Raw genomic sequence first — 21217 nt, forward strand, 5'->3', positions numbered from 1 at the left:
AGCTTCGCATCGCTAAACACGCTAATATTGAGTCATCTATCATCATCAATAATCTTCGAAACTATCTGTCCCAGGCAGTTTTGTTAAAATAAATTTAAATAGTTTATGCACGGGCATAAACTGTTTAAATTTATTTCAAACTAGCTGACCCGCGCAACTTCGCTTGCGTCACATAAGAAAAAATGGGTCAGAATTTTCCACGTTTTTATAACACTTTTTACTGTTACTCTGCTCCTTTTGGTCGTAGCGTGATGATATAAAATATGCCTTTTTTTTACGAAAAATATATCAAAATTATTTAAATATCTCCTAATATAACGAAGTCGCGCTAAGGCATATCCGCCATTAAAACAGTTGCCATGGCAACGGAATTTTGTTAATTTAATGTCATTATAATATTGATTATTCTCGACTTCGATCGCCATCTGAATTTTCCCGGGAAATGCGTCATTTTCCCGGGGTAAAAAGTAGCCTATGTCCTTTCTCGGGTATCAAAATATCTCCATACCAAATTTCATGCAAATTGGTTCAGTAGTTTAGGCGTGATTAAGTAGCAGACAGACAGACAGACAGACAGACAGACAGACAGAGTTACTTTCGCATTTATAATATTAGTATGGATGAGTAGGTACCATTCTCATTCATTTCATTCTTCATTCTCTGGTCTCAGCCTACTCCTATGGGAAGAAGTCGTAATTTTATGTATAACCTAAGAAGGCACCCCATGTTTTAATATAGTCCTAAATGAGTAACCGACAGACGGGTAGGCTGACAGACGCACTTTAACACCTGTTTTTTATATAATATGAATCTAATATATAGGACACTTTATCATAGTTAATACAAATAATAATTTAATATGAATCACAGTAATTTAAGGGCTGATTGTAGCAGAAAAGAGTTCAGATAAACATAAAGCGTACAAAAGATTTGAACCACATTGAAACAAAAATAAATTGCGTAGGAGACTTATGACACTCCACTGTCACTCACTCTAGCAAATAATTGCAAAAACTAAAGAAACATATTTCTTAATTAACACAAAAACATTCTCACATGTCATTAATGTGTCAAAATCTTGAGACAAAGCAATTTTAATGTTGTAAATGTCGTGTGTAAAACGGGTAATGGACTCATTCATCTTGTGCCAACTTTGTATGTTTCGTTGTTTGCGATATAGCAATAAATATTAGTTACGTATTGTAGAAAGTTGTTGCAAATGCAGATTTGCAAATTTGTTTTAAGTATTTGTCAATTGTTCTTATGTTAATTTTTTGACTTATGGCATTTTGTTTCACTGTAGAACTTCAATTATCTCCTTTTTGAGACTTTCTATGAAAATCGGTTCAGCAGGTAATGAAAAGCAGACTTACAAGTACACTTTTGCATTTTAAATATTTATATGAATTTTCCTGTTAGATACACGATTACAAAAAAGAACTTGTCAGTATGCGAACTTAGAATTAATTGAAATAATATGTTAAAAAAATATCTTTTAGGAAACACCATCCAAAAGCCTTCACTACTTTAGAATCAGATAAAATAATATTAAAAGATAAAATAGTTACAAATTAAGGATACATACATAATTTTAATTTATATTTATACACATGAATAATTACCATAAGCAAGAAAAATCTAACCCCAGGTTTTATGATCACTGGCACAATGTCATTATATCCGAGTTTCACAATTCCATAAGCTCTATTATATAATTATTAAATAATATAATTATCTACAACATACATTATTTTTATTTATTTATCTTTAAGCAACGTCATCAAAATAAAAACAAACGGTAGGGATTAACCGCATTATCTAGTCGTACAGTCTGCCTTATACTTTCTGATATAAAACAATTGATAGACAGAGATTATATTAGACTATCATTCAGTCTGCTTTTTACCTGCGTGCGAGCATACGTGTACTCAAAAATTATATTTTTAATACAAAAATATATTTCGTTGTGTGTTGATTGGTCTATAATTTTCAGTGAAAGTTGTGTTGTGAAAAAATAATGTTTTTATTCGGTGATCAGTGTCAGATAATTATGCTAAGTTTGCTGTTTATGTAGCGATACATTGCAATACAAAAACGATGCTAAATGCCATTCGGTTTCACTTATGCATTCGCCTTTTACAAATAGTGTTTTTATGAAAGTAAATGTTAAAACGTATGGTTTTATGTTCACGGTGTTTCTATATCGTGTTTTATTCATGTGATCTTATTACGTGCGTTAGAAGTCTATATTTCAATTTCAATATTCGTTTACAAAAAAGGAAAAATTAGCACATATTTTGAGTTACAAACTGTTTACCTAAAACGTTAACAAACTCCGAACCGTACCTAACTTAATCTTCTGAAAATTAAATGACAATCTATGAATCGGAGATCAAACCTGTGACTTTACGATTGACACTTATATACTCTACCACTAGATTATCGAATCAGTTTGAAGTTTACACAAACTATTAATTTTTCCTAAAGTAGGTACAACGCAAATAAAAAAAAACTATCAAGATTTATTCGTGCATTAGTATGTTTATAACATAAAAGATTATAAGGGCCAGATTGGTAGCATATAAGTATCAGTTAAACAATCCAATAGATAAAATGCCAGCAAAAATAAAAAAAAGACTGTTGAAATTTCACCTGATACGTTATTCGATACTTATTCGCAAGTGATAATAAACCGAGAATAAAACATTATTAATTTATAATTTTTTTAAACATTAGCATATCTCACCCAAGGCTATTAGAAATGTTTATATCAAAATACATTTAAAAACGTTTAAATAAATGTCAAGAGTAATTAAATAGTAATTAAATTTGCCATTTCCAATTTCTGTAGGAGCTTTGTAACTAAGTGTTGTGTAAATACTTTGGTAATATGACAGGAAAGAACTAATAAATAATTTCGAAATATAATTGTAAGTAAAAGTTGCCTCAAAATTCTATTGTATTCTAGAATGGAAACTAAAAGTTTTAAAATGAAAAATGATTTTCCTCTTATTGAAATGAAAACAGTGTGAGAATTTCTTGTATGCATAAGAGTTCTTTAAACAGTATTTGACAGAAAGCAAAGTCGCCAATAGTATTCAGTGTAGTGACCTCAAGGAGTAACCTCTCTCTCATTCCGAAAGGAGACCCAACGCTCTCTAACCTATCCTAAACTTCGAACCTATCATCTTGCTTAATAATGAGTCAAGAATAAGTTAGGTACATTTAACAAGGGCTATACACGGAAATTCGTAAACTGTTGAAATATAGTTTTATCCATGTTCCATCTCTTGTATTCGGACTGCTTAAGACTATTTAGAAAGAGACAAAACATTTTATCCAGTTAATTCTTATCAAATAACCTTAAACCAAACTAGAATCAATATAACTCTGTCACATGAGTTCAAAGGAATTGAATAGCATGTGATTTAAGAATTACATAAAATAAAAAAAATAATCATTCATCTTTCGACATTATCTTTCATTTATCAAATTTAGAAAAAAACTACGACCTTAGTACCTTAGAATAAGGTTCAAAATTGTGTAAAATATTTATCTCATCTCATGAAAGACCTTGGTTTCGAGATACAAGGTAGAAGTTGGAATATTTTGTTTTAAACTCTTCAAAAGAAGGTTTTTGGAGCGGCCTTATCTATACAACTACGGCAATAAATACATATTGTGACGTGTGTGTATCAAAGATAATTTGTGCAAGTAAACGGTTGTAAATATTTTAGTCATGATACTTAAAATATTTATAACTATGTTTAATATTATGTTTTACATGTCATGCTCAGTGATTAAGGTGGTTGACTGGTCAACGCACTATACCGAATGTCGTGAGTTCGATTAACACGACTAATAATTAGCTTGTAATGAGTAAAAATATTTTCCTATTTATTTCACAATCAAATATCGTTCATGTTTGAAGTAAAAAAGTCAAATTTATAAATAATAAAAAGACCTGAATTATAACGAAGTAAATTTTACTGAAATATAAACTACTTAAAAAAAGTATAGAGTACTTAATCAGAAACATGTAAGGATTCGAATAATACAATCGATATTAACATTTATTTCTAGTCAGCCCATGCAATTCACGTTCTTCCACCACCAATATGTTAAAAAAGACCACCTTATGATAAAGAGAGTAAAACTACAAACAAAACAAGCTATAATTATGCAAATATTATGAAGTTAAAGTAACTTCAGAAAGTTATTCAAAGTAAATAATAATCTTGATACAATCCGTCACGGCTTATAAACAGACACCATCAAATAATTGTAGTTGATGTCTATATTGTAGAGATAAGCAGAATAGGTTATGTGCTTCTTATAATAATAATGTATGGTGAAATTAAGTTTGTAAGAATGAAACACGTGGTCCTCATTTGTATCTCCAAAACCCTTCTGAGAAATACGTGTGATTTTATGTATTAGCAGAACAGCTTATATAGTTATTACTCCACACAAAAACGGCATGATTTAATATATGCGTGTATACGCCGAAATGCTAAGATGACTTTAAATTTCTTAAAGACTAGTTAAGTATTACAAGATTTTAAACCAATATTACTATGTTTTCGAGTTACTGAAATCGTGTAAATAGTTTAAGGATATTCAAAGGAAAAAATCATAAGATAATTAAGAGTTCTTTCCTATACCTAGTAACACTTATATTAAATTGTAGTCCTTTTTTCAAAAAACCCGTCTCAAAAACTCAACTTGATTTGACGGCGCCGTGTTAAGTGAAAAATGAATTGATAATGCTTAAAAAAACGGGTAAATTAAGTGATCAAATCATTAGCACAAATCATAACACTTTTATTTGAACCCACTCACAGTAACAGAAACAAACGTTTGTCTCAATCTGAAAACAATAGAAATATTGATAACAATATAATAATACATACGCCTACGACTGAGAAACTCTCATAATTATGTTTCAGTATAATACTTGCGAACTAGAATTATGGATCAAGGGCGTGAGGTTATGCATGTCTAATGTGTTTACAGATCTTAAGACGACTTAGAATATAATATTTATGTGATTATAAAACATGTTTTTAAGCCGATACTAAATAATTAGTATTGTCTTAAAAACAAATCTTTTAGGTGTTCCAATTGCACGGTCGGTAAACGATCGGTTGGTTAATTAATACTAAATCTATTTTGATGTTATTTTATCACTTGCTCTAAATAAAATTATATTGATTTATTTAAAAACAGGAAGGAATACTATGTATCTATCTTTTATCTGCTTTTCACATGGTTGATTCAAAATTAACATTAAGTTTTTAATTCCATTAAATATATAATTTAGTAGGCTAGTAAAAACCTAAATTTAAAAATTTTAACCCATTACTGTCCGACTGCTGGGCAAGAGTCTCCTCCCGTAATGAGGGAGGGTTTAGGCCTTGAGTCCAGACAGGCTAGTAACAGGCTTAATATTCTTTTGTTTTTTACATACCTATAAAACGTTATATAATATTTTTGGGTGTGTCAGCTGCACTGTATATTTATATACCAGTATCAAAACGCATAAACATCTCAGAAAACTTATCTCAAATGTAGACTTAGTTTGTCACGATAACTTCAGAAGTAGGTCTTGTTTACTATACGTCATTGCTATATTTGTATTTAGGTACTTTTTATGTATTATTATAAAAACATTTAGAGCCGGGTAAAAAATACATTAACACTATAACAATGTTGTTATGTTAGTAAAGAAGATAGGATACTTTTTCTTTGGTATAGGCATTTTTAAATTTGCTTCTAGCCACTATATTTTATTAAGTCGTAGTCACGGACTCTATACTGCTGTAACAATAAAAATTATTTGCTAACTTTTGGCTCCAAGAACCTAGAACTGTCTCCATTAAATATAGTATCTCCCTTACTTTTCGCAGTTTTTATAAATTCAATATCCAATCGCTTAACTTCTTCCTACCACCTCTATGCAGATGATCTACAAATTTATTCTTCTGCTCCCGCAGATAGGTTGACGGAAGCTGTGGACACGATAAATAGTGATCTGGTTCGTATTTGTGAATGGAGTAAGTCGTATGGTCTCAATGTCAATCCTCACAAAACACAGGCCATTGTCATCGGTAGCCCCAGGATGCTCTCTAGAGTAGATTGGACAGTAGTACCCACTGTGATCTTTGACGGCACTACCGTCCCTTTTAGTGATTGTATTAAAAACCTGGGTTTATATTTTGACAGGAGCTTATCCTGGAGTCCTCAACTCCAGGAACTCAGTCGTAAAATATTTGCTTCGGCGGGGTCCTTGCGCAGGCTACGCAATTTTCTCCCCATCAACACTAAAATCGCGCTTGTACAATCCCTTCTCTTCCCCATCCTTGATTATGCCGATGTCAGCTATCCCGATCTAACCGAGGACCAACTAAACAAGCTTGAGCGCCTTCAAAATTTCCTTATCAGGTTCATATTTGGATTACGCAAATATGACCACGTCTCAGTGTATCGAAACAAGCTCAAGTGGTTACCAATACGTTCACGCCGGAATGCTCACATTCTCTATCTTCTGTACAATATCTTGTTTAATCCTTTGTCTCCCTTCTATCTCAAACAACGTTTTGTTTTCTTACATGACACACATTCAAGGTTTTTACGATCATCAGAGAATTTAAGACTTAAGATGCCTGTGCATTCCACTAAATTCGCAGACAAATCATTTACTGTGCAAGCTGTGCGGTTGTGGAATGCGCTACCGTTATCTATCACTCACATCAAGTAAGACTGAATGCCTAAAAGTGTTAAAAAAGGAACAAATTTGCTACACATAATTTTTATTAAACCTGTTTTTTCCTTTACATGTCAGATGATCATATTAACTGCAAGAACAATAACAGTGACATATGAATCGTATTTCTCATTGATAAGAGTAATGGTTTAACTTGATACAGAGCGGATAAACTATTTGTCTTATATTCTCCCAAGTTTTTGGTATTGCCTGTCATTTCTCATACGATGCAGTACAGTAGACAACTGTTTTTGTGCCGAGTTTCTGTAAAACTGAAGGCCTGGGCAGACGAGAGAAAAATTCCCGAATCGCGAATATTATGAATAAAAATGCAGTACTTTTAATACCATGATTGTGTGCGTTAAGCAATGCGGTAAAAGTATTATCAAGGACAAAGAATACGTCGAAGAATGTCCCTCTTAGGCACTCATTGTTGTGTGTCTTTAAAATATTGTAAGTTCAGTTCAGTTTAACGTCTTCAGTGCTAAAGTGTTTAGTGATTGCCATAAAATAAGACAGTAAAATAGTCAGCGAAAGAATTCGCAAAGTGATCCGCTTGGTTTAAAACATGAAACTTCTGCTTACTTTATTTGAGTTGCTACAGGTACCTTGATTTCAAATTGTCATAACTCTTAAAACGAATTTGGATATCTGTAATTCCTAAAATGTACAACATTATTTGTTATTAAACAAACCAGACTGACACAAAAACGTGCCAAACAGGATATTAATAATCCGAAATGAACGTTATCTGCGGTTGTAAATATTGTCTAATGAATAAACGCATACCTACTATTATCTTATCGGACAGGTGCCGAACTATTCCGTCAAAATGATAACACGTGAAATTGAACCAAGACCTAAATGTTACTGAGAATATGTGACATACTACTTTTTTCCTTATTTAATACGCTTGTTGCATGGTGAATAAGGTCTCTACACAGTGCGGGTTGTGTGGGTTCGATTACAACTCGGATGATGTATTGGCTCTGATAGTACTATGTAACTCGTTTGTTAATGACCCCTAGTGTAGGGATTGCTTCATTTCGAGGTTCGATTTACGTGTGTGGCAAAAATATTCTAGGAGAAACCAGTAACAATACGGAGAATGGTAGTAGATGGAGAATAGTATAAATACCTTCCAGCCCATTCCTTAAGTAAGCAACCAACGTATTATCATCAGAAGCGGGATTCTCTACTACTATTTACTATCGACTACCGGCTAACTATTGAAAAAAAAAATACCTGACCCGCGTCTCTAGCAAGTGCCGTAGAAAACTTTTCGCAGTACATAAGTTTTAAATGTCAAACTCACCGTACTCGATAGCAACGACTTAAAAGAATCGCGTTTCAAGATGTACCTATTTTTGTAGAGTAAACATATTCACATTCGGCCACCCATCGGTTATAAATCCGCTGTCCGCTTTATAAAACGATTAATACAATGACATACAACTGATAATGATTGCTCTAAATCCGCTATTTACAATAGAACATAGTAATATGTAAACCAATATCCAATTCCCTACTAAATGTATTCAAAACAACGAACATTGCAAATGCACACCACTTAATCCTATCTAACAATGATTGTATACAGATTAAAATACTATTATCTCTGAATCATAATAACGACTTATTTATCTACATTACTTATTCACACGGTTTTACCTGCGCTATTGTTTCATACCTATCCACTTTTTAGGGTTTCGTACCCAAAGAGTAGGTAAAACTGTCTGTCTGTCACCATGCTGTTTCTCATCAACCAAGAAAGTCAGGCCGTTGATTTTTTCTCTGATGATGTATTTCTGTGGCCACTTCAACAACAAATACTAAAAACCAAAATAAAAAAGTTTAAGGGGAGTGCAACAAACGTGACTTGCATGATTTTGGTTAATACCGATAGCGGCAAATGCTTGCAATATTCAAAGAATTTGCATTTATAAATTAACTTTAAAGATATGGATGGTACGAAATCGTTTGCGCGTGAGTCCTACTCGCACTTAGCCGGTTTTTTATGATAAATTATGACAATTATTATATTAATGTGATATTAGACAATTAGCAGTTACCGTAGTTACCCACATTTTATAAGTAATTAGGCAGAAATGTACACGCATTCGGCACACAGTGGGTAGTTTACCTTGTAGCTTTACGGAAGAATGAAAATTACGTTGAAGCCTTAGTCAAACATATAAGGCATATTTTTGCACTTATTAAATGATAATCATCACCATTTAATTAAAATTCTGTCTCATTACTTACAAAAAATACCTAATTTCATATGTTGTGATTGTGATAAATGCCACACACAAGTAGCGATTAAATAAACTTTAAGAAAAGTAAATTTATTAGGGCCATGATCTTTACATTTTTTGGATGATAATTTTCTATTATGTGAGTAGCAGATAGTTAATATAAATATTTTTGTCACTCTCCAATTACAATGTAAAAATATGCCATTTTTACACAATTTAACTCGTAACACCTAACAATAGGTAGTTTCATATTCATAGAATGAAACAATTTGATAGGAGTCCGGAACAAAAAGCTTTTAACAATTTATACGGATTTTAAAACGGTCTATTAAATTCTTAATTGTTCCAGTTTCGAGATATTTGCAACGTTCGATATGATGAAATACTCGATAGGAATGTAAAAATAGTGTTTTATTACTATTGAAATAGTAGACATCTGAAATAAAGAACTATATTTTTACCGGCATAATTGCTGGCTAAATTATAATTTTATTATCGAGTAAACAGTAAAGTAGATATACGAATGAATTAAAAAGAGTCTGTAATAAATAATATATGAAATATCATAAATAAATGAAAACTTACGGCACTAAACAACCCAGTTATTCATCCACATAGACATATCATATAATATTATAAACCAAAGTGACAAAATATATACATCTGTCAAAACTCCAGATTATCAGAAAGGTGATGTAAGCGAGTGTAGATATACATCATTATCTACTTACATATAAAATTTTAAACACAGACCATAAATTTAAAAAAGGAGAAACTACATTCTTTCAAAACACAATATAACAAAAGCAATCAGAAATAGCTAGGATTTATTCAAACCTTTTCAACCTTTTTCAAATATTTCTCAATAAAAGCCACACCTTTTATACCTAAGAGCTGACCAAACGGACAGACAAACAGCTTCTAATATCAGAACACGAGATACACTCATACCAAGATAAGATAACGGATACAGAGATGGATATTAAAAATCGGCTAGTCGTGGTCACCACTTCTTGCGTTATAAACCATTTGTTATAATGTTTATTGTATAGTGATAATAATATGCATATCGTGATAAGAAAAATAACAGGTGAGTAGATCTGTAATCAATTAATTTGGAAACTACGTTGATACAAGTGCATTATCGGAAACATTGTAGATTATTGTGATACAATTCGGTGACTCGCTGTGTAGTGTGTATTTTTCCTCTTTCTTGTATGTTTTGTTTTTAAGCTTACGATCAATTCAAAGTAATAATCGAACGTTCGGTTGAAACGTCAGGTAAAAAATAAGGTACCGAAAACCTTAATAATATGAATATTATATTTATTGCATATAAGTTTTCAGTAGGTCATAATTATGTGTATAAGTCGCGGTTGGAAATTACTACAGGGTTCCTATTATATAAGAACAATAATAAATAAATATGGCGATTGAGAATTTACACAATATAGAGTTATCTATATTCAATGATCCGGGTTAATCCTCCCAATGCCATTGTAAATGCACCAACCTGCAATCGCGTTGTCCTAAATATAAGTTATGTACCTAATCAATATATTGATATTTAAAACGTATCTTTACAGGTTTTACACCTACATGTGTTTTAACATCTTTGTTGCGTATGCTACTGCTTAGCTAAATGATTAAGATAAATTTAACTACCAACTTTAATTTTGTTTTTGTAAACCTACATTTTTTCGTGAACTAAATTACATGTTTATATCTTCCGGCCAGTGTCTTCATACTTATTATTATATTATGTAAAGTACCTATTTGCTAAAACTATTGACTTTTACTTGACATTTGTGTAGCAAGGCAAATATTTGTATTTACAAAACTATCAGAAAATTCATGAAACACTAAATTTGACTGTCATTTTTACCTTACCCTTATACTTTGGCTGTAACTTTTGATGAAGAAACTGGCCATTAGTAAATTCATTGACATTACTAAATGTATGTGAATTAAATCATCATCATCTGGCAAATTCCATCCCGAACAATAAGAAAACAAATCCCTAACACCGCTAACCACGTAAAACATAACACTATCTTCTAACCACTAATCCAATGACCACGCCTTACTTTGTTAACAACTTAAGAGCCCCTTAACTCTTAGGTAATAAACTAACAACCCATTACTCACGTACTAAAGCTTTTAACCGTTATCTAGATAATGACTTAATAATATATTGTCAGTATAGTCACACCTTGGTTTAAAGCAAACAAAGGTTTTAAGTAAACAATAGAAAAAACATTAAATTTTATCTTTGAAAGCATAGTGCCTACTTTTTAAAACTAAGGCAATGACTAATCATTTGCTTGTTAATTGAACAGCGCCTCTTGTGTGTGTCAGAAGAACTAACATAAAATTGTAGTACCCGACATCGTCTTTTTCAACAATACAGATCCGATCTAGTAATGCTGTGTAGACTCTTTTGTAATCCATTACTGTCCTACTGCTGGGCAAGGATCTTCACCGATCGAAGGAGGGTTAGGCCTTGCGTCCACCACGCTGGACCAGTGGAAGTTGCTCTTAAGAAATGTGTTTAATATTTTTTTAGACATGCAAGGTATCAATGTAGTGACTATTAAAAAAATATTATTAAACTAACAGCAGTTACGTATAAAAATAGCAATCATTCTCAAGTAGATCTGACTTCCTAAAGTCCAGTTCATGTTTGAACGTTAAATTCCCGGAAAAAACACATTTTTGTCTGCGTTTAATGTTCCTTTGAATTATTTAGTCAAGCATACTCTACCATGCTTATTACAAACTTATTTACGAACTTTTATTATCTTACTTCTTAAAACTAAACAATTGCGTAAAACAAACATTTTAATCTAGTCTTTTCTGTAAATAAAGAATTGTTAGGTAAACGATACGCTAAATAAACGTTAAAATCACCATGACTTTCCTAAAATAAGTCGTGTTTCTATTTGTATCTAATTCGTATCAAATGCTAATTATCTGATGCTGAAACAGCCGTTACTGACTTTATTCTCCGATTTGAGTCATAACGTAATGTTTTAAATAAATATAATTGAATATAACTTAGGCACATAACATTATCCATTATTTATATCTGAATGAGGCTGTAAGATATCGTTTTAACTTTAAAGCGTAATACACACTTAAGCCCCCGACCTAAGTGGGCAACTTTTTGTTGGATTGTTAGTACGCCAACTGAACGCTTGTGTACGTAAGTCGCCGACATACCGCCGGGTTGCGTAGATGTGTGGCTTTGTTGTGTATTGCGCTTGACTTTGACCTTAATACTAATTATATTCCGGGGAGTTACGTGCCCAACCAAAAGCCCAAGTAGTAAATGAATTAAAATACATATTTAAAATATCGGTAGTCTTTTAACATAGACCAAATCAACACACAACGTAAATACCAAACAACAAGAAGAACCAACTGAAGTGTTTTCCAACAGCATTCCAGGATAAATAATGGGGACAATTTGAACAAAAATGTCGGACAGTGTAGAAGACATAGTGAAGCAATACAAACAAAATGTTCACCATGATGAACACCCGCGAAGCATTGGTTAGTATTACTGTAGTCACGGACTAGACAAACCAAAAATAATGATGATGATGAAAGACAGTATTTTACTACTATCGACTACGATATTCCGGCACTGAAAATAAATGTTCAATAGTATGGGTGTAATGGATTCGATCACTTTCAATATTGTTGAACCAGTCATAAATAATACATAATTTTTGTGTCTAGCCGAACTTTTCATTCGTTTTTTATATGTTTGTATATATTAAATACAAACGTATTTATCATATCAGATCGTATTTATCGGTAAAGGAGCTTAATTTTCAATAAAAGTACTTTTAGTTAAAATTGACAAAAATATAGTCTGCAATCATATTTTGAGCACAAATAGCGATATTGAAATCATTTCGAATTACCGAATTTTACTATTTTCAAATTCAAATCAATGAATTTATTGTTTAATAATAACAAAAGCGTATCAATTTTAATGCATAATTTTATCAATGACAAATTATAAATAGGTTGGCAATAATCATATTTTATCCAATGCTACGAAGATAAAATCACTATCGGAATAATACTTTATTAATATAATCATTATAAATATCTTTACATAGATTGTTGATAATTGCATTGTATCGGAAGCATTTTTCTTTATCAAGATATGACGCGTAATGTTTTTGAGGAATTCCAATAACAAAGCAGAATCTTATACTTTTACTCATTAAAAAAAAGATCCTCACTTTATTTTTGCCTTGTTATATGGTAAGAGTCCCATTCTATTGCTGTGTGGGAAATAAAATCTTCTATTCATCGGCAAAAGTGAGATAGCTGGTGTAGTTGTCACCGACTACTTGACCAAGCACAGTCCAACTCTAAGAATATAATTTTCAAAATAAATCTCTATTGGTAAATAGTATTTACAAGGTTACAGATCTTAATTTACTACCAACTTGGAAGGTAGAGTCAATTAAGGGGCAAGAAACTCTAAACAAAAAAGACTAAAGTTTAACAACTTACGAGCATTCCTTTTCCTTTAATACGTTGCTTATATTCATAAGATTCCTTCTGTATATTCCAGGGTTGTTCACGATCCCGGAATACCCCGAACTGGAGGCTGATCGCGGCATGTGGTCAGCGGCACTGGACGCCATCTTGACGACGCTGCGGTACCTCGCGCCGGCCACTCTACTCACAATCTTCTGGGGCCAGCAGAGCTTCCTCTTCAAAATATTGAAGCATATTGACTCGGCGTTTAGAGCTAGTAAGTAGTATTAGTTAAAATTACGCCACCACATACCACCCTAGTATTTCAGTTGTATTTTCTTTTTAACATTGAAAACTTCAGTTATATTTAACAAAATCTTTTGAACTTCATATAAGATTATACAAAAGTAACACAGACTTAAGCTGCTTGTAAAAAATCTTAATGTGATTGAACATACTCAAAATACTTGCATAGAAAATTTTAAATCGTCGATATTATTAGAAATCATATTATAAAACCCCATTCAGAATCAAAGCGTGTTCTTGAAATGTAAATATAAAATCGAAAGATGCAAACTAAAAATCTTTTACGTATTCATAAAAGATTTCAAATCGCACACAAATGTAAGCGAGAGGTGAATTTTAAAACTTGAATCAAAGATTACGATTAGGGATTATATTTTTAAAATATAAAAAAAATAGTCAATAACGTAAAGTTAAATTTTTGTAATAAAAATGATTACATTTTTATTCATAAAGACACTTTTAGACTCCTTTCCACTGCGAGAACAAAGTAGATAATCGAATCGCATAATTATAAAAACATATTTTTTAAATTATTTAAAATACTCTTTACCTTAAAAAAAAACAAAATGTACTTTTCACTCCCAAATTAGCCAAAAAACTTAAAACCGTATAATAGAAGAAGGGTGGAAAAGGTTTCATATCCCACAAAAACAATTTTGTGAAAAGTCGAAATAATGTATTTTAATTCATTCAATTCATATCATCTCAGCCTCGCTACCGAACTATTGTTGCTCTCCCATATTAGTCGTGAGAACATTCCCAAATACAACAAACGAAGAATTTTTCTAAATAACCGACTGCCAAGTTATTTATTGTTATAAAAATTTAGTGCAAACGTTATCTCAGCCTCAAATCAAATGAAAGCGAAATTTAAGTGGAGAGTACATGAATAAGGTGTGTAAAGTTTAGATTAAGATTAAGCTTGTTTTCTTTTAAACCACCGCTCTTTTATAATTCATATTGTAACTTTAAAGATAGTGTTTACAGCCGCAAAAGAGTTACTCGAGTTTTATTTTTATTCATGAGGTAGCCTTAAAGAATCAAAAGTTCTACTTTAATTCAATCTTTTCTACAGTTAGTAAACCGTGCAAGAATTTGGTATGATTGTTAGTTATGTGATCTTAATATAGAGTATTATTTTTTATAGAAGAACGATAATAGGCCTTTAGGATTTTTGACAATCCAACGAAGATTTTAAACACTTGAGAGTTTAAACTCTTGAGAGAAAAAAAAGGATTTACTTTAAAGTATTACGAATACTCTGGCGCCTACAGTCCAAGTATATACTTAACTTCTGCACGTCCTAAAAAATCCCATCTAAATCTAAACCCAGTCTCCGGACTACGGAAGCAAGGCCATCCCACTTCCGCGCACTCGTTAAAAAATAACTCCGTTGAGTGAAAACTCACCTTAATATACTTTTACTCGCGGCTTCACATGCAAAACCGTTAACCTTTGCCACGATGTTTATCTGTCGTGCATAAAATTGTTTCATTGCTCAGTTTCACTTACTTTACGAATAAACTTTGTGTAGACACTACGTGACTGTCGAATAAAACGTTCGTGTATTAAAATGTGCTAGTTTTTAAGTGATTGGCGTTGCTTCTGTATCGTAAACTAAATTTAATCTTGCATAAAAATATTTTGTTTATTAAACGATGTGTATTTAAATACGTTTGCAAAGTAATTCATGTTGCGATTTGTGCTTTTTGTTCAGTGATGAAGCAAGATTAAAATTAGTTTTCGATATCGGAATTTGCGCTGAATACAGTGGTTTTTTGTTATAAAATCGTGACATTCAGTTTGTGTTCTTAATGGTTGGTGAACTATTCCGACCAATTGGTATGTTGTTATTTAAATTATAAACTTTAAGTTGTTGTTTTATGGGAACATTCCAACAGTGTTTTAATTTAAAATATTGAGGTGACTTTTTTCTTAAAGGACTATTTAAAGGCCCCAGAGGCGTAGTGGTCAAGGTGCGGCGGGAGGTCGTGGGCTTCCCACACGAAACAATTATTTGTGTGATCCACAAATAGCAGTTTCGGATCTGGTGATACTTTGTGTTCGTTGTACCTATATTTTTAAAAGCCTGCGACTTATTAGCAACTCTTAGTGTAAAAAATAGGTAAGACAGTCCAAAAGCTATACTTATAGTTCTTGCATATTATTATACAAATTTACTCACGGGGCTTCCGCGCGGCACAAACGATCAAAATATAACAATAAGTACTTAATACCTTTCTTTTCGCACAGTCGGATAAAAGTGTCAGCCATGATGGTTCCACATTACTATTTAATTATATGCTCCACTTTTACTGCTGCGTATGTCGTAAAATTCATGAGATCTTTATCTTCCCTGACTATATGGGAACCATTGAAAATTTAAATAACTACCTACACGTAACGACTTTTCACTATCGTGGTAAAAAACTTTCATAGAAATAAAGCCTGTAGTGGAATTGTAATAAAAACTACATATATCTCAAAATACTCAAAAACGAATACGAAATCCTCACTTACTTTATTCAGACAGGGTCTTCTTCCCACGCAAAGTTCGTTAATTTCCTCTTATTAAATCAGTACGTCAACCGTATTTGCTACCCCCAAAGCCATTGTGACGGAACGGTATTACAACATTGATACACATAATCGTCAATCTATACTTTGGCTCCATTACTCAATATCTATCAAATGGAACAAGTATACTGGTATAATAAACATTCACACCAATCCAAACTTCTTCAAATTCCAGTAGTATTCTCAAGCGAGGAACAGAAGCAGGCGGTCCTGCAATGGCTGGCAGAGGCTGGTCCCGTGAGGGTGGAGCACCTGGACACGGTGTGGCGCCACGGCTGGATCCTGTGCGGCGTGCTGGATGCAGCTCTCCCCGGCGCCTGCGCAGGCCACCCTCCAACCAGGCTGTCGATTAAACACGCGCAGGCTATTGCTGACCATTATCTTGGTGTAGAACCTGTAAGTATCTGTATCTTGTAATCTATCATGCATTTTTTGAACCATTAAACCAACTGAAAAGTTGACCAATGTATGCGTACAACTATAAGAAACACATCTCGTTAATTTACGAGGAAAGAGAACTCGTTAAGAGCTACGACAGACCATCGTCCATACTGTGCCTTCACCTGAAGGTTAAATCTATTTTAAGTTGATCTGTTATTTAAGTTGGTCTAATTCTCATTTCCAGGTCTTCTCCCGCCAGGAGCTGGAGTCAAACGACTCGTTGAGCAGACACCAAGAATGGAAACTAGCAACTTACTTGGATCGCATTCGACAAGCCCTCTCCAAACTAACACCACCAGTTTCTAAACCAGTCTCACAAAGAACTTCTCCAGAAACCACTCAATTCATTCTTGACTATGTGGCTAAAGGCTCTGGACTCGCAGGAATCCAAATGAATAATAAAGCACATTTCAAAATATACCCAACGGCACAACAGGCCTTAGACCCGGGAGAAGTAACTATTCTTATCAGAGGCCCTAAAGACACGTATGGCATGACAGTAATACCACCGATACTAGGTAAAGCGCAATTGATTCGACAAAAACTCCTAGGTTTGCAATCAAAACAGACTTATACCGAAAACGTTCTACCGTTAACACAAGGTGCCACTTATTTGAGAAACTACGGAAAGAACGACATGAATAAAACTTATCATATACCAAAAACACAGTACGATATAGAAATTGAGGTAGACACAAGAGCTGATCATGCTAAAATAAGCTATACTGTGAAGTTAGAAGGGAAATATTCTGTTTCTATCACAAGTAGAGGACAGAGTATTGTTGGATCGCCATTCACCGTTACAGCCTCGAATAATATACTACGTATTTTAGAAAAAGACAGTTTCTGCCTTGAAGACGGTGAAGAGATCGATATAGTAGATGTACAAAATGATAGAAAAGTTGTTCTACGAATAGTAGACTTTGTTACCGAGAAAATGTTGTTAAAAGAAAATGGGACCTTAGAAAAAATAAGTGATGATGAAGCGAAAATTCTAATGGCCACGGACAAAGATAACAACATACCTAACTTTGACAGTGAAACTTTCACTGAAATTGTGAACAGTGTTGAGAAGAAATCGATAAAAAGTGACAAATTTAACAAAGCCGCTCTAAAAATAATGGCCATGAATCAAGTCTGTAAAGTCTTTAACGATATCATTAGGGAAAAACATTTGCGGTTAAGGAAAGAGAGAATAGAAAGTTGCCTTCGGCCTCGAAGTCAACAAGACATTCCCGATATTGTCAATTCTACATTTACTGAAAGCAACGTGAATCCGTACATTATTTCTGAAAAGCGGGAAAAGTTTATTGTTCCGGAGAGTATTTCGGTGTCACTAAGAGCTGAAAAATCTAAGCCTTTATACGACACTGTACCTGAGACGGAAAATGAGATCGAAAATGTATGTATCAATATTCCAATGGAATGTACCAGACTTGATACGCCTGACAGTTTGGAAATACAGACTCCCTCACCGGAAGAACAAGACGATAATATATCTGTAGACGAAATTACATCTACGAGCGCTAATAATCCTTTCTTGAATGAGATGTTTGAAGAAAATTATGCTGCAGCAAATAATTTCGGCACATTTGTCGCTTCGGAGTATGAAACAAATAATTCCCAAAACGAAGAAACTAGAGACAGTTCGATAAGGATCATTATCGACCCTAACTTAACACCATCGCCAATCATTGAAGTATTACCCACACCGATCAATAAAAATCCATTTATTGAGAGTATTCCAACGGAAATTGTAGAATATGAAAGACCGAAGACCCCAGTATTTAAAATAATTTCAGGCGAAAAAGTAAACCGTGACGAATCAGTTTTCATAGATCCGAAATCTGAACTAGTAACAGAGGAAGAGCTAGGCAATGAGTTCATTAACCCATTCTTTATGCACCAATTTCAAACAACTCATTTTGATCAAACGCCGATGACTGATTTTATTATAGGAGCACCAGTTTCTTTACCACCGATCTTAAGAGCCGCGTCACCGGAACCTGAAATGAATTCCTTGATAATAACTGAAAAAGAACATAAACGGAGAAACAAGAACAAAAACACAGAAAAGGATTTAATACAAGACAAAGTTCCTGACTTTATATCAGAATCTAAGTATTCCACCCCTTTGCATAACAATTTGAGCATGCCAAAGGACAATAAAAAGGAAAATACGGGCGTCTCATCAAGTTTTCATAGTTTGGAATCAAATCTGACCGAAAATATAGATAATTCCAATGCGTCTACCACTAGCGACAGTCAATTCGAACAAGATCAGAGTGATTCAGACAGAAACGTAACACCCCGGAAAGATATGTGGGACTCTGCGTATGTAAGTATTGACGATAATAACAGCTCGCCAGATAGTAATAATAACGAAAATGCAGCTCTATGTGAGTCACTTAGTAAACAGAAGTTTTCTCCTAGTGACGAGAATACCGGTTTAAAAGAAGAAGACATAACAAACATGGGTCCAGCTGAGAGAGAGATATGGCAGACATGTAGTGAGTTAAAATGTGATACAAGTAAACCGCAAGAGGAAGTTAAAACGCCGTATAAATGGGAAATCAAACGGCCTTCGTTTACGCCTATTATTGAAGAGAGTGATCGAAGCATTTCATCAGGTACTAAGGAAGTAATATCTAGGACAGAGATCTGTGTGAAACAGGGTGAAGCTGACACTGTATCAGTGGCATTTGCTGAACTAAACGATATGTACCAAGAGTACTTTCCTAATTCAGAAACGAGTTCCACTACCGTTGCTGATGAAGATAATAAGCTTCACAGTATGGAAGTGGAGTACGTAACACAAACTAAGGACACGAGTGTCGATTCTGCGTCTGAAGTATCAGATGTGAAAAGACACGTTGAAGAATTAGAAGGAACGATTTCTGAGGTTCAGGCAAATGTCACTGAATCTGTTTCAGTAAGTCAGACCCTTCGCAATGAACAAGACCACCCTGAGTACGTGAATGAAAATAAGGTTGAAACACAATTCGGTGAGAACACCTACAGTAACATTGTGCTCGAAAAGAAGAAGTATTGGGATGATAGGATAAGGGAAATTGAAGCTAAGTCACAGGAGACTGCAATCCAACCGAAGAAAAAGCGTGCACCCGCCAAACAACTTAAACACGATTCTCTGAGTAAACGAAGAGGCAAACAGATGATCAAAAACTTCCTAAGCGGTGGGGATTACAGTCAGGTTAAGAATATTAATCAAGTTGACGATAAAGACTCAGGAAAAGCACGAGAACATGTCATAGAAGATAATATTTCAGAACCACTGAAATCTGATGAAAAACTTGTGGAAAAATGGAAGAAATATTGGGACGACAAATTAGAAGATCAAATACAGACTGAAGCCGAAGTCAGTAAAAAATCCCCTAAAAGTAAAATTATAACCTCGATTCCACAATTCGATCCAATCGAGACGCATGTAGAAATCAAAGTCAAAAGTTTTGATAGTAATGAATCGCATGACAGTACGGATTATTCACCAACCCACACTCCGATTAAGCAGGAACTACCTGAAGAAGTCTTCAAAGCTTTTGAAACTAGTCCTAAGAGATTTTTCGGGACCTCGAGAAAGCATATTATGAACAAAATCGACACATTTTTGGGAAAACCCGCCGATGTTGATACCTCAACGACAGACATTGCTATGTGTCATGAAAGTGGTCTAGTATCTAGTCGCATATCTTTATTCCATAACATGTCGAATGTGGAAGAATTGCCGTGGGCGAGGCGAAAGAGCCAGTCTTTACACAACATATCTCAAAGAAGGGGAAGTGAGAAGAACACGTCTTCAATGGAAATAGAAGAAATAGATATCAAATCTGAAACCCCAGATATAATAGAAGCAACCAATACGAATATTAATGAAACGACAAACTTGAAATCGAAAAGATCAAGAATGATGCAAAACGCTTATCATGTAACGTTAGATGAAAGCGTATACGAAAAACCTATACAACAGGAGACACAGAAACAAAGCGAACATGTTAAGAAAATAGTCAGTGTGAGTGAACAAATTCAACCAATACTACCTAAAGTGGAAGTACTTCGCAAAAAGTCATTCAGCAAATCAGAAATGGATATTTTCAACAAAATTCCAAGCGATATATCAGATGATTTAGACAAATACAAATCATGTGACGAATTGCCGAAGATTAATGTGAAAAACTTCATATCGCTCTACGAAAGCGTGTCAAAAACTACTGAAAAGGCAAAACCAGCAAAACGGGTATACAGGACAAGCTCTGCAGATTCACAGAAACCTAAATCTAACAGCATAACTTCAGGTAGGTTTAAAAACAAAAATGTATTAAAATATTATCAAGAAACTATTGATTCATTG

At 33.6% G+C, this 21217-nt stretch overlaps 1 protein-coding gene across 1 annotated transcript in view; it reads left to right on the forward strand.

Annotated features, from left to right (window-relative positions):
- The window catches only part of LOC142976575 (uncharacterized), a 61115-nt gene that overhangs the window by 38216 nt on the left and 1682 nt on the right, over positions 1-21217 (forward strand). The window contains exons 2-4 of the mRNA XM_076120007.1: positions 13622-13804; positions 16586-16806; positions 17036-21161. Coding sequence (XP_075976122.1) covers positions 13669-13804; positions 16586-16806; positions 17036-21161 — 4483 coding nt within the window. The 5' untranslated portion in view covers positions 13622-13668. The remainder of the gene's footprint in view (positions 1-13621; positions 13805-16585; positions 16807-17035; positions 21162-21217) is intronic.

This window comes from Anticarsia gemmatalis, chromosome 11 (genome assembly GCF_050436995.1).
Source record: "Anticarsia gemmatalis isolate Benzon Research Colony breed Stoneville strain chromosome 11, ilAntGemm2 primary, whole genome shotgun sequence".
In the NCBI taxonomy this organism is placed as follows: Eukaryota; Metazoa; Arthropoda; class Insecta; order Lepidoptera; family Erebidae; genus Anticarsia; species Anticarsia gemmatalis.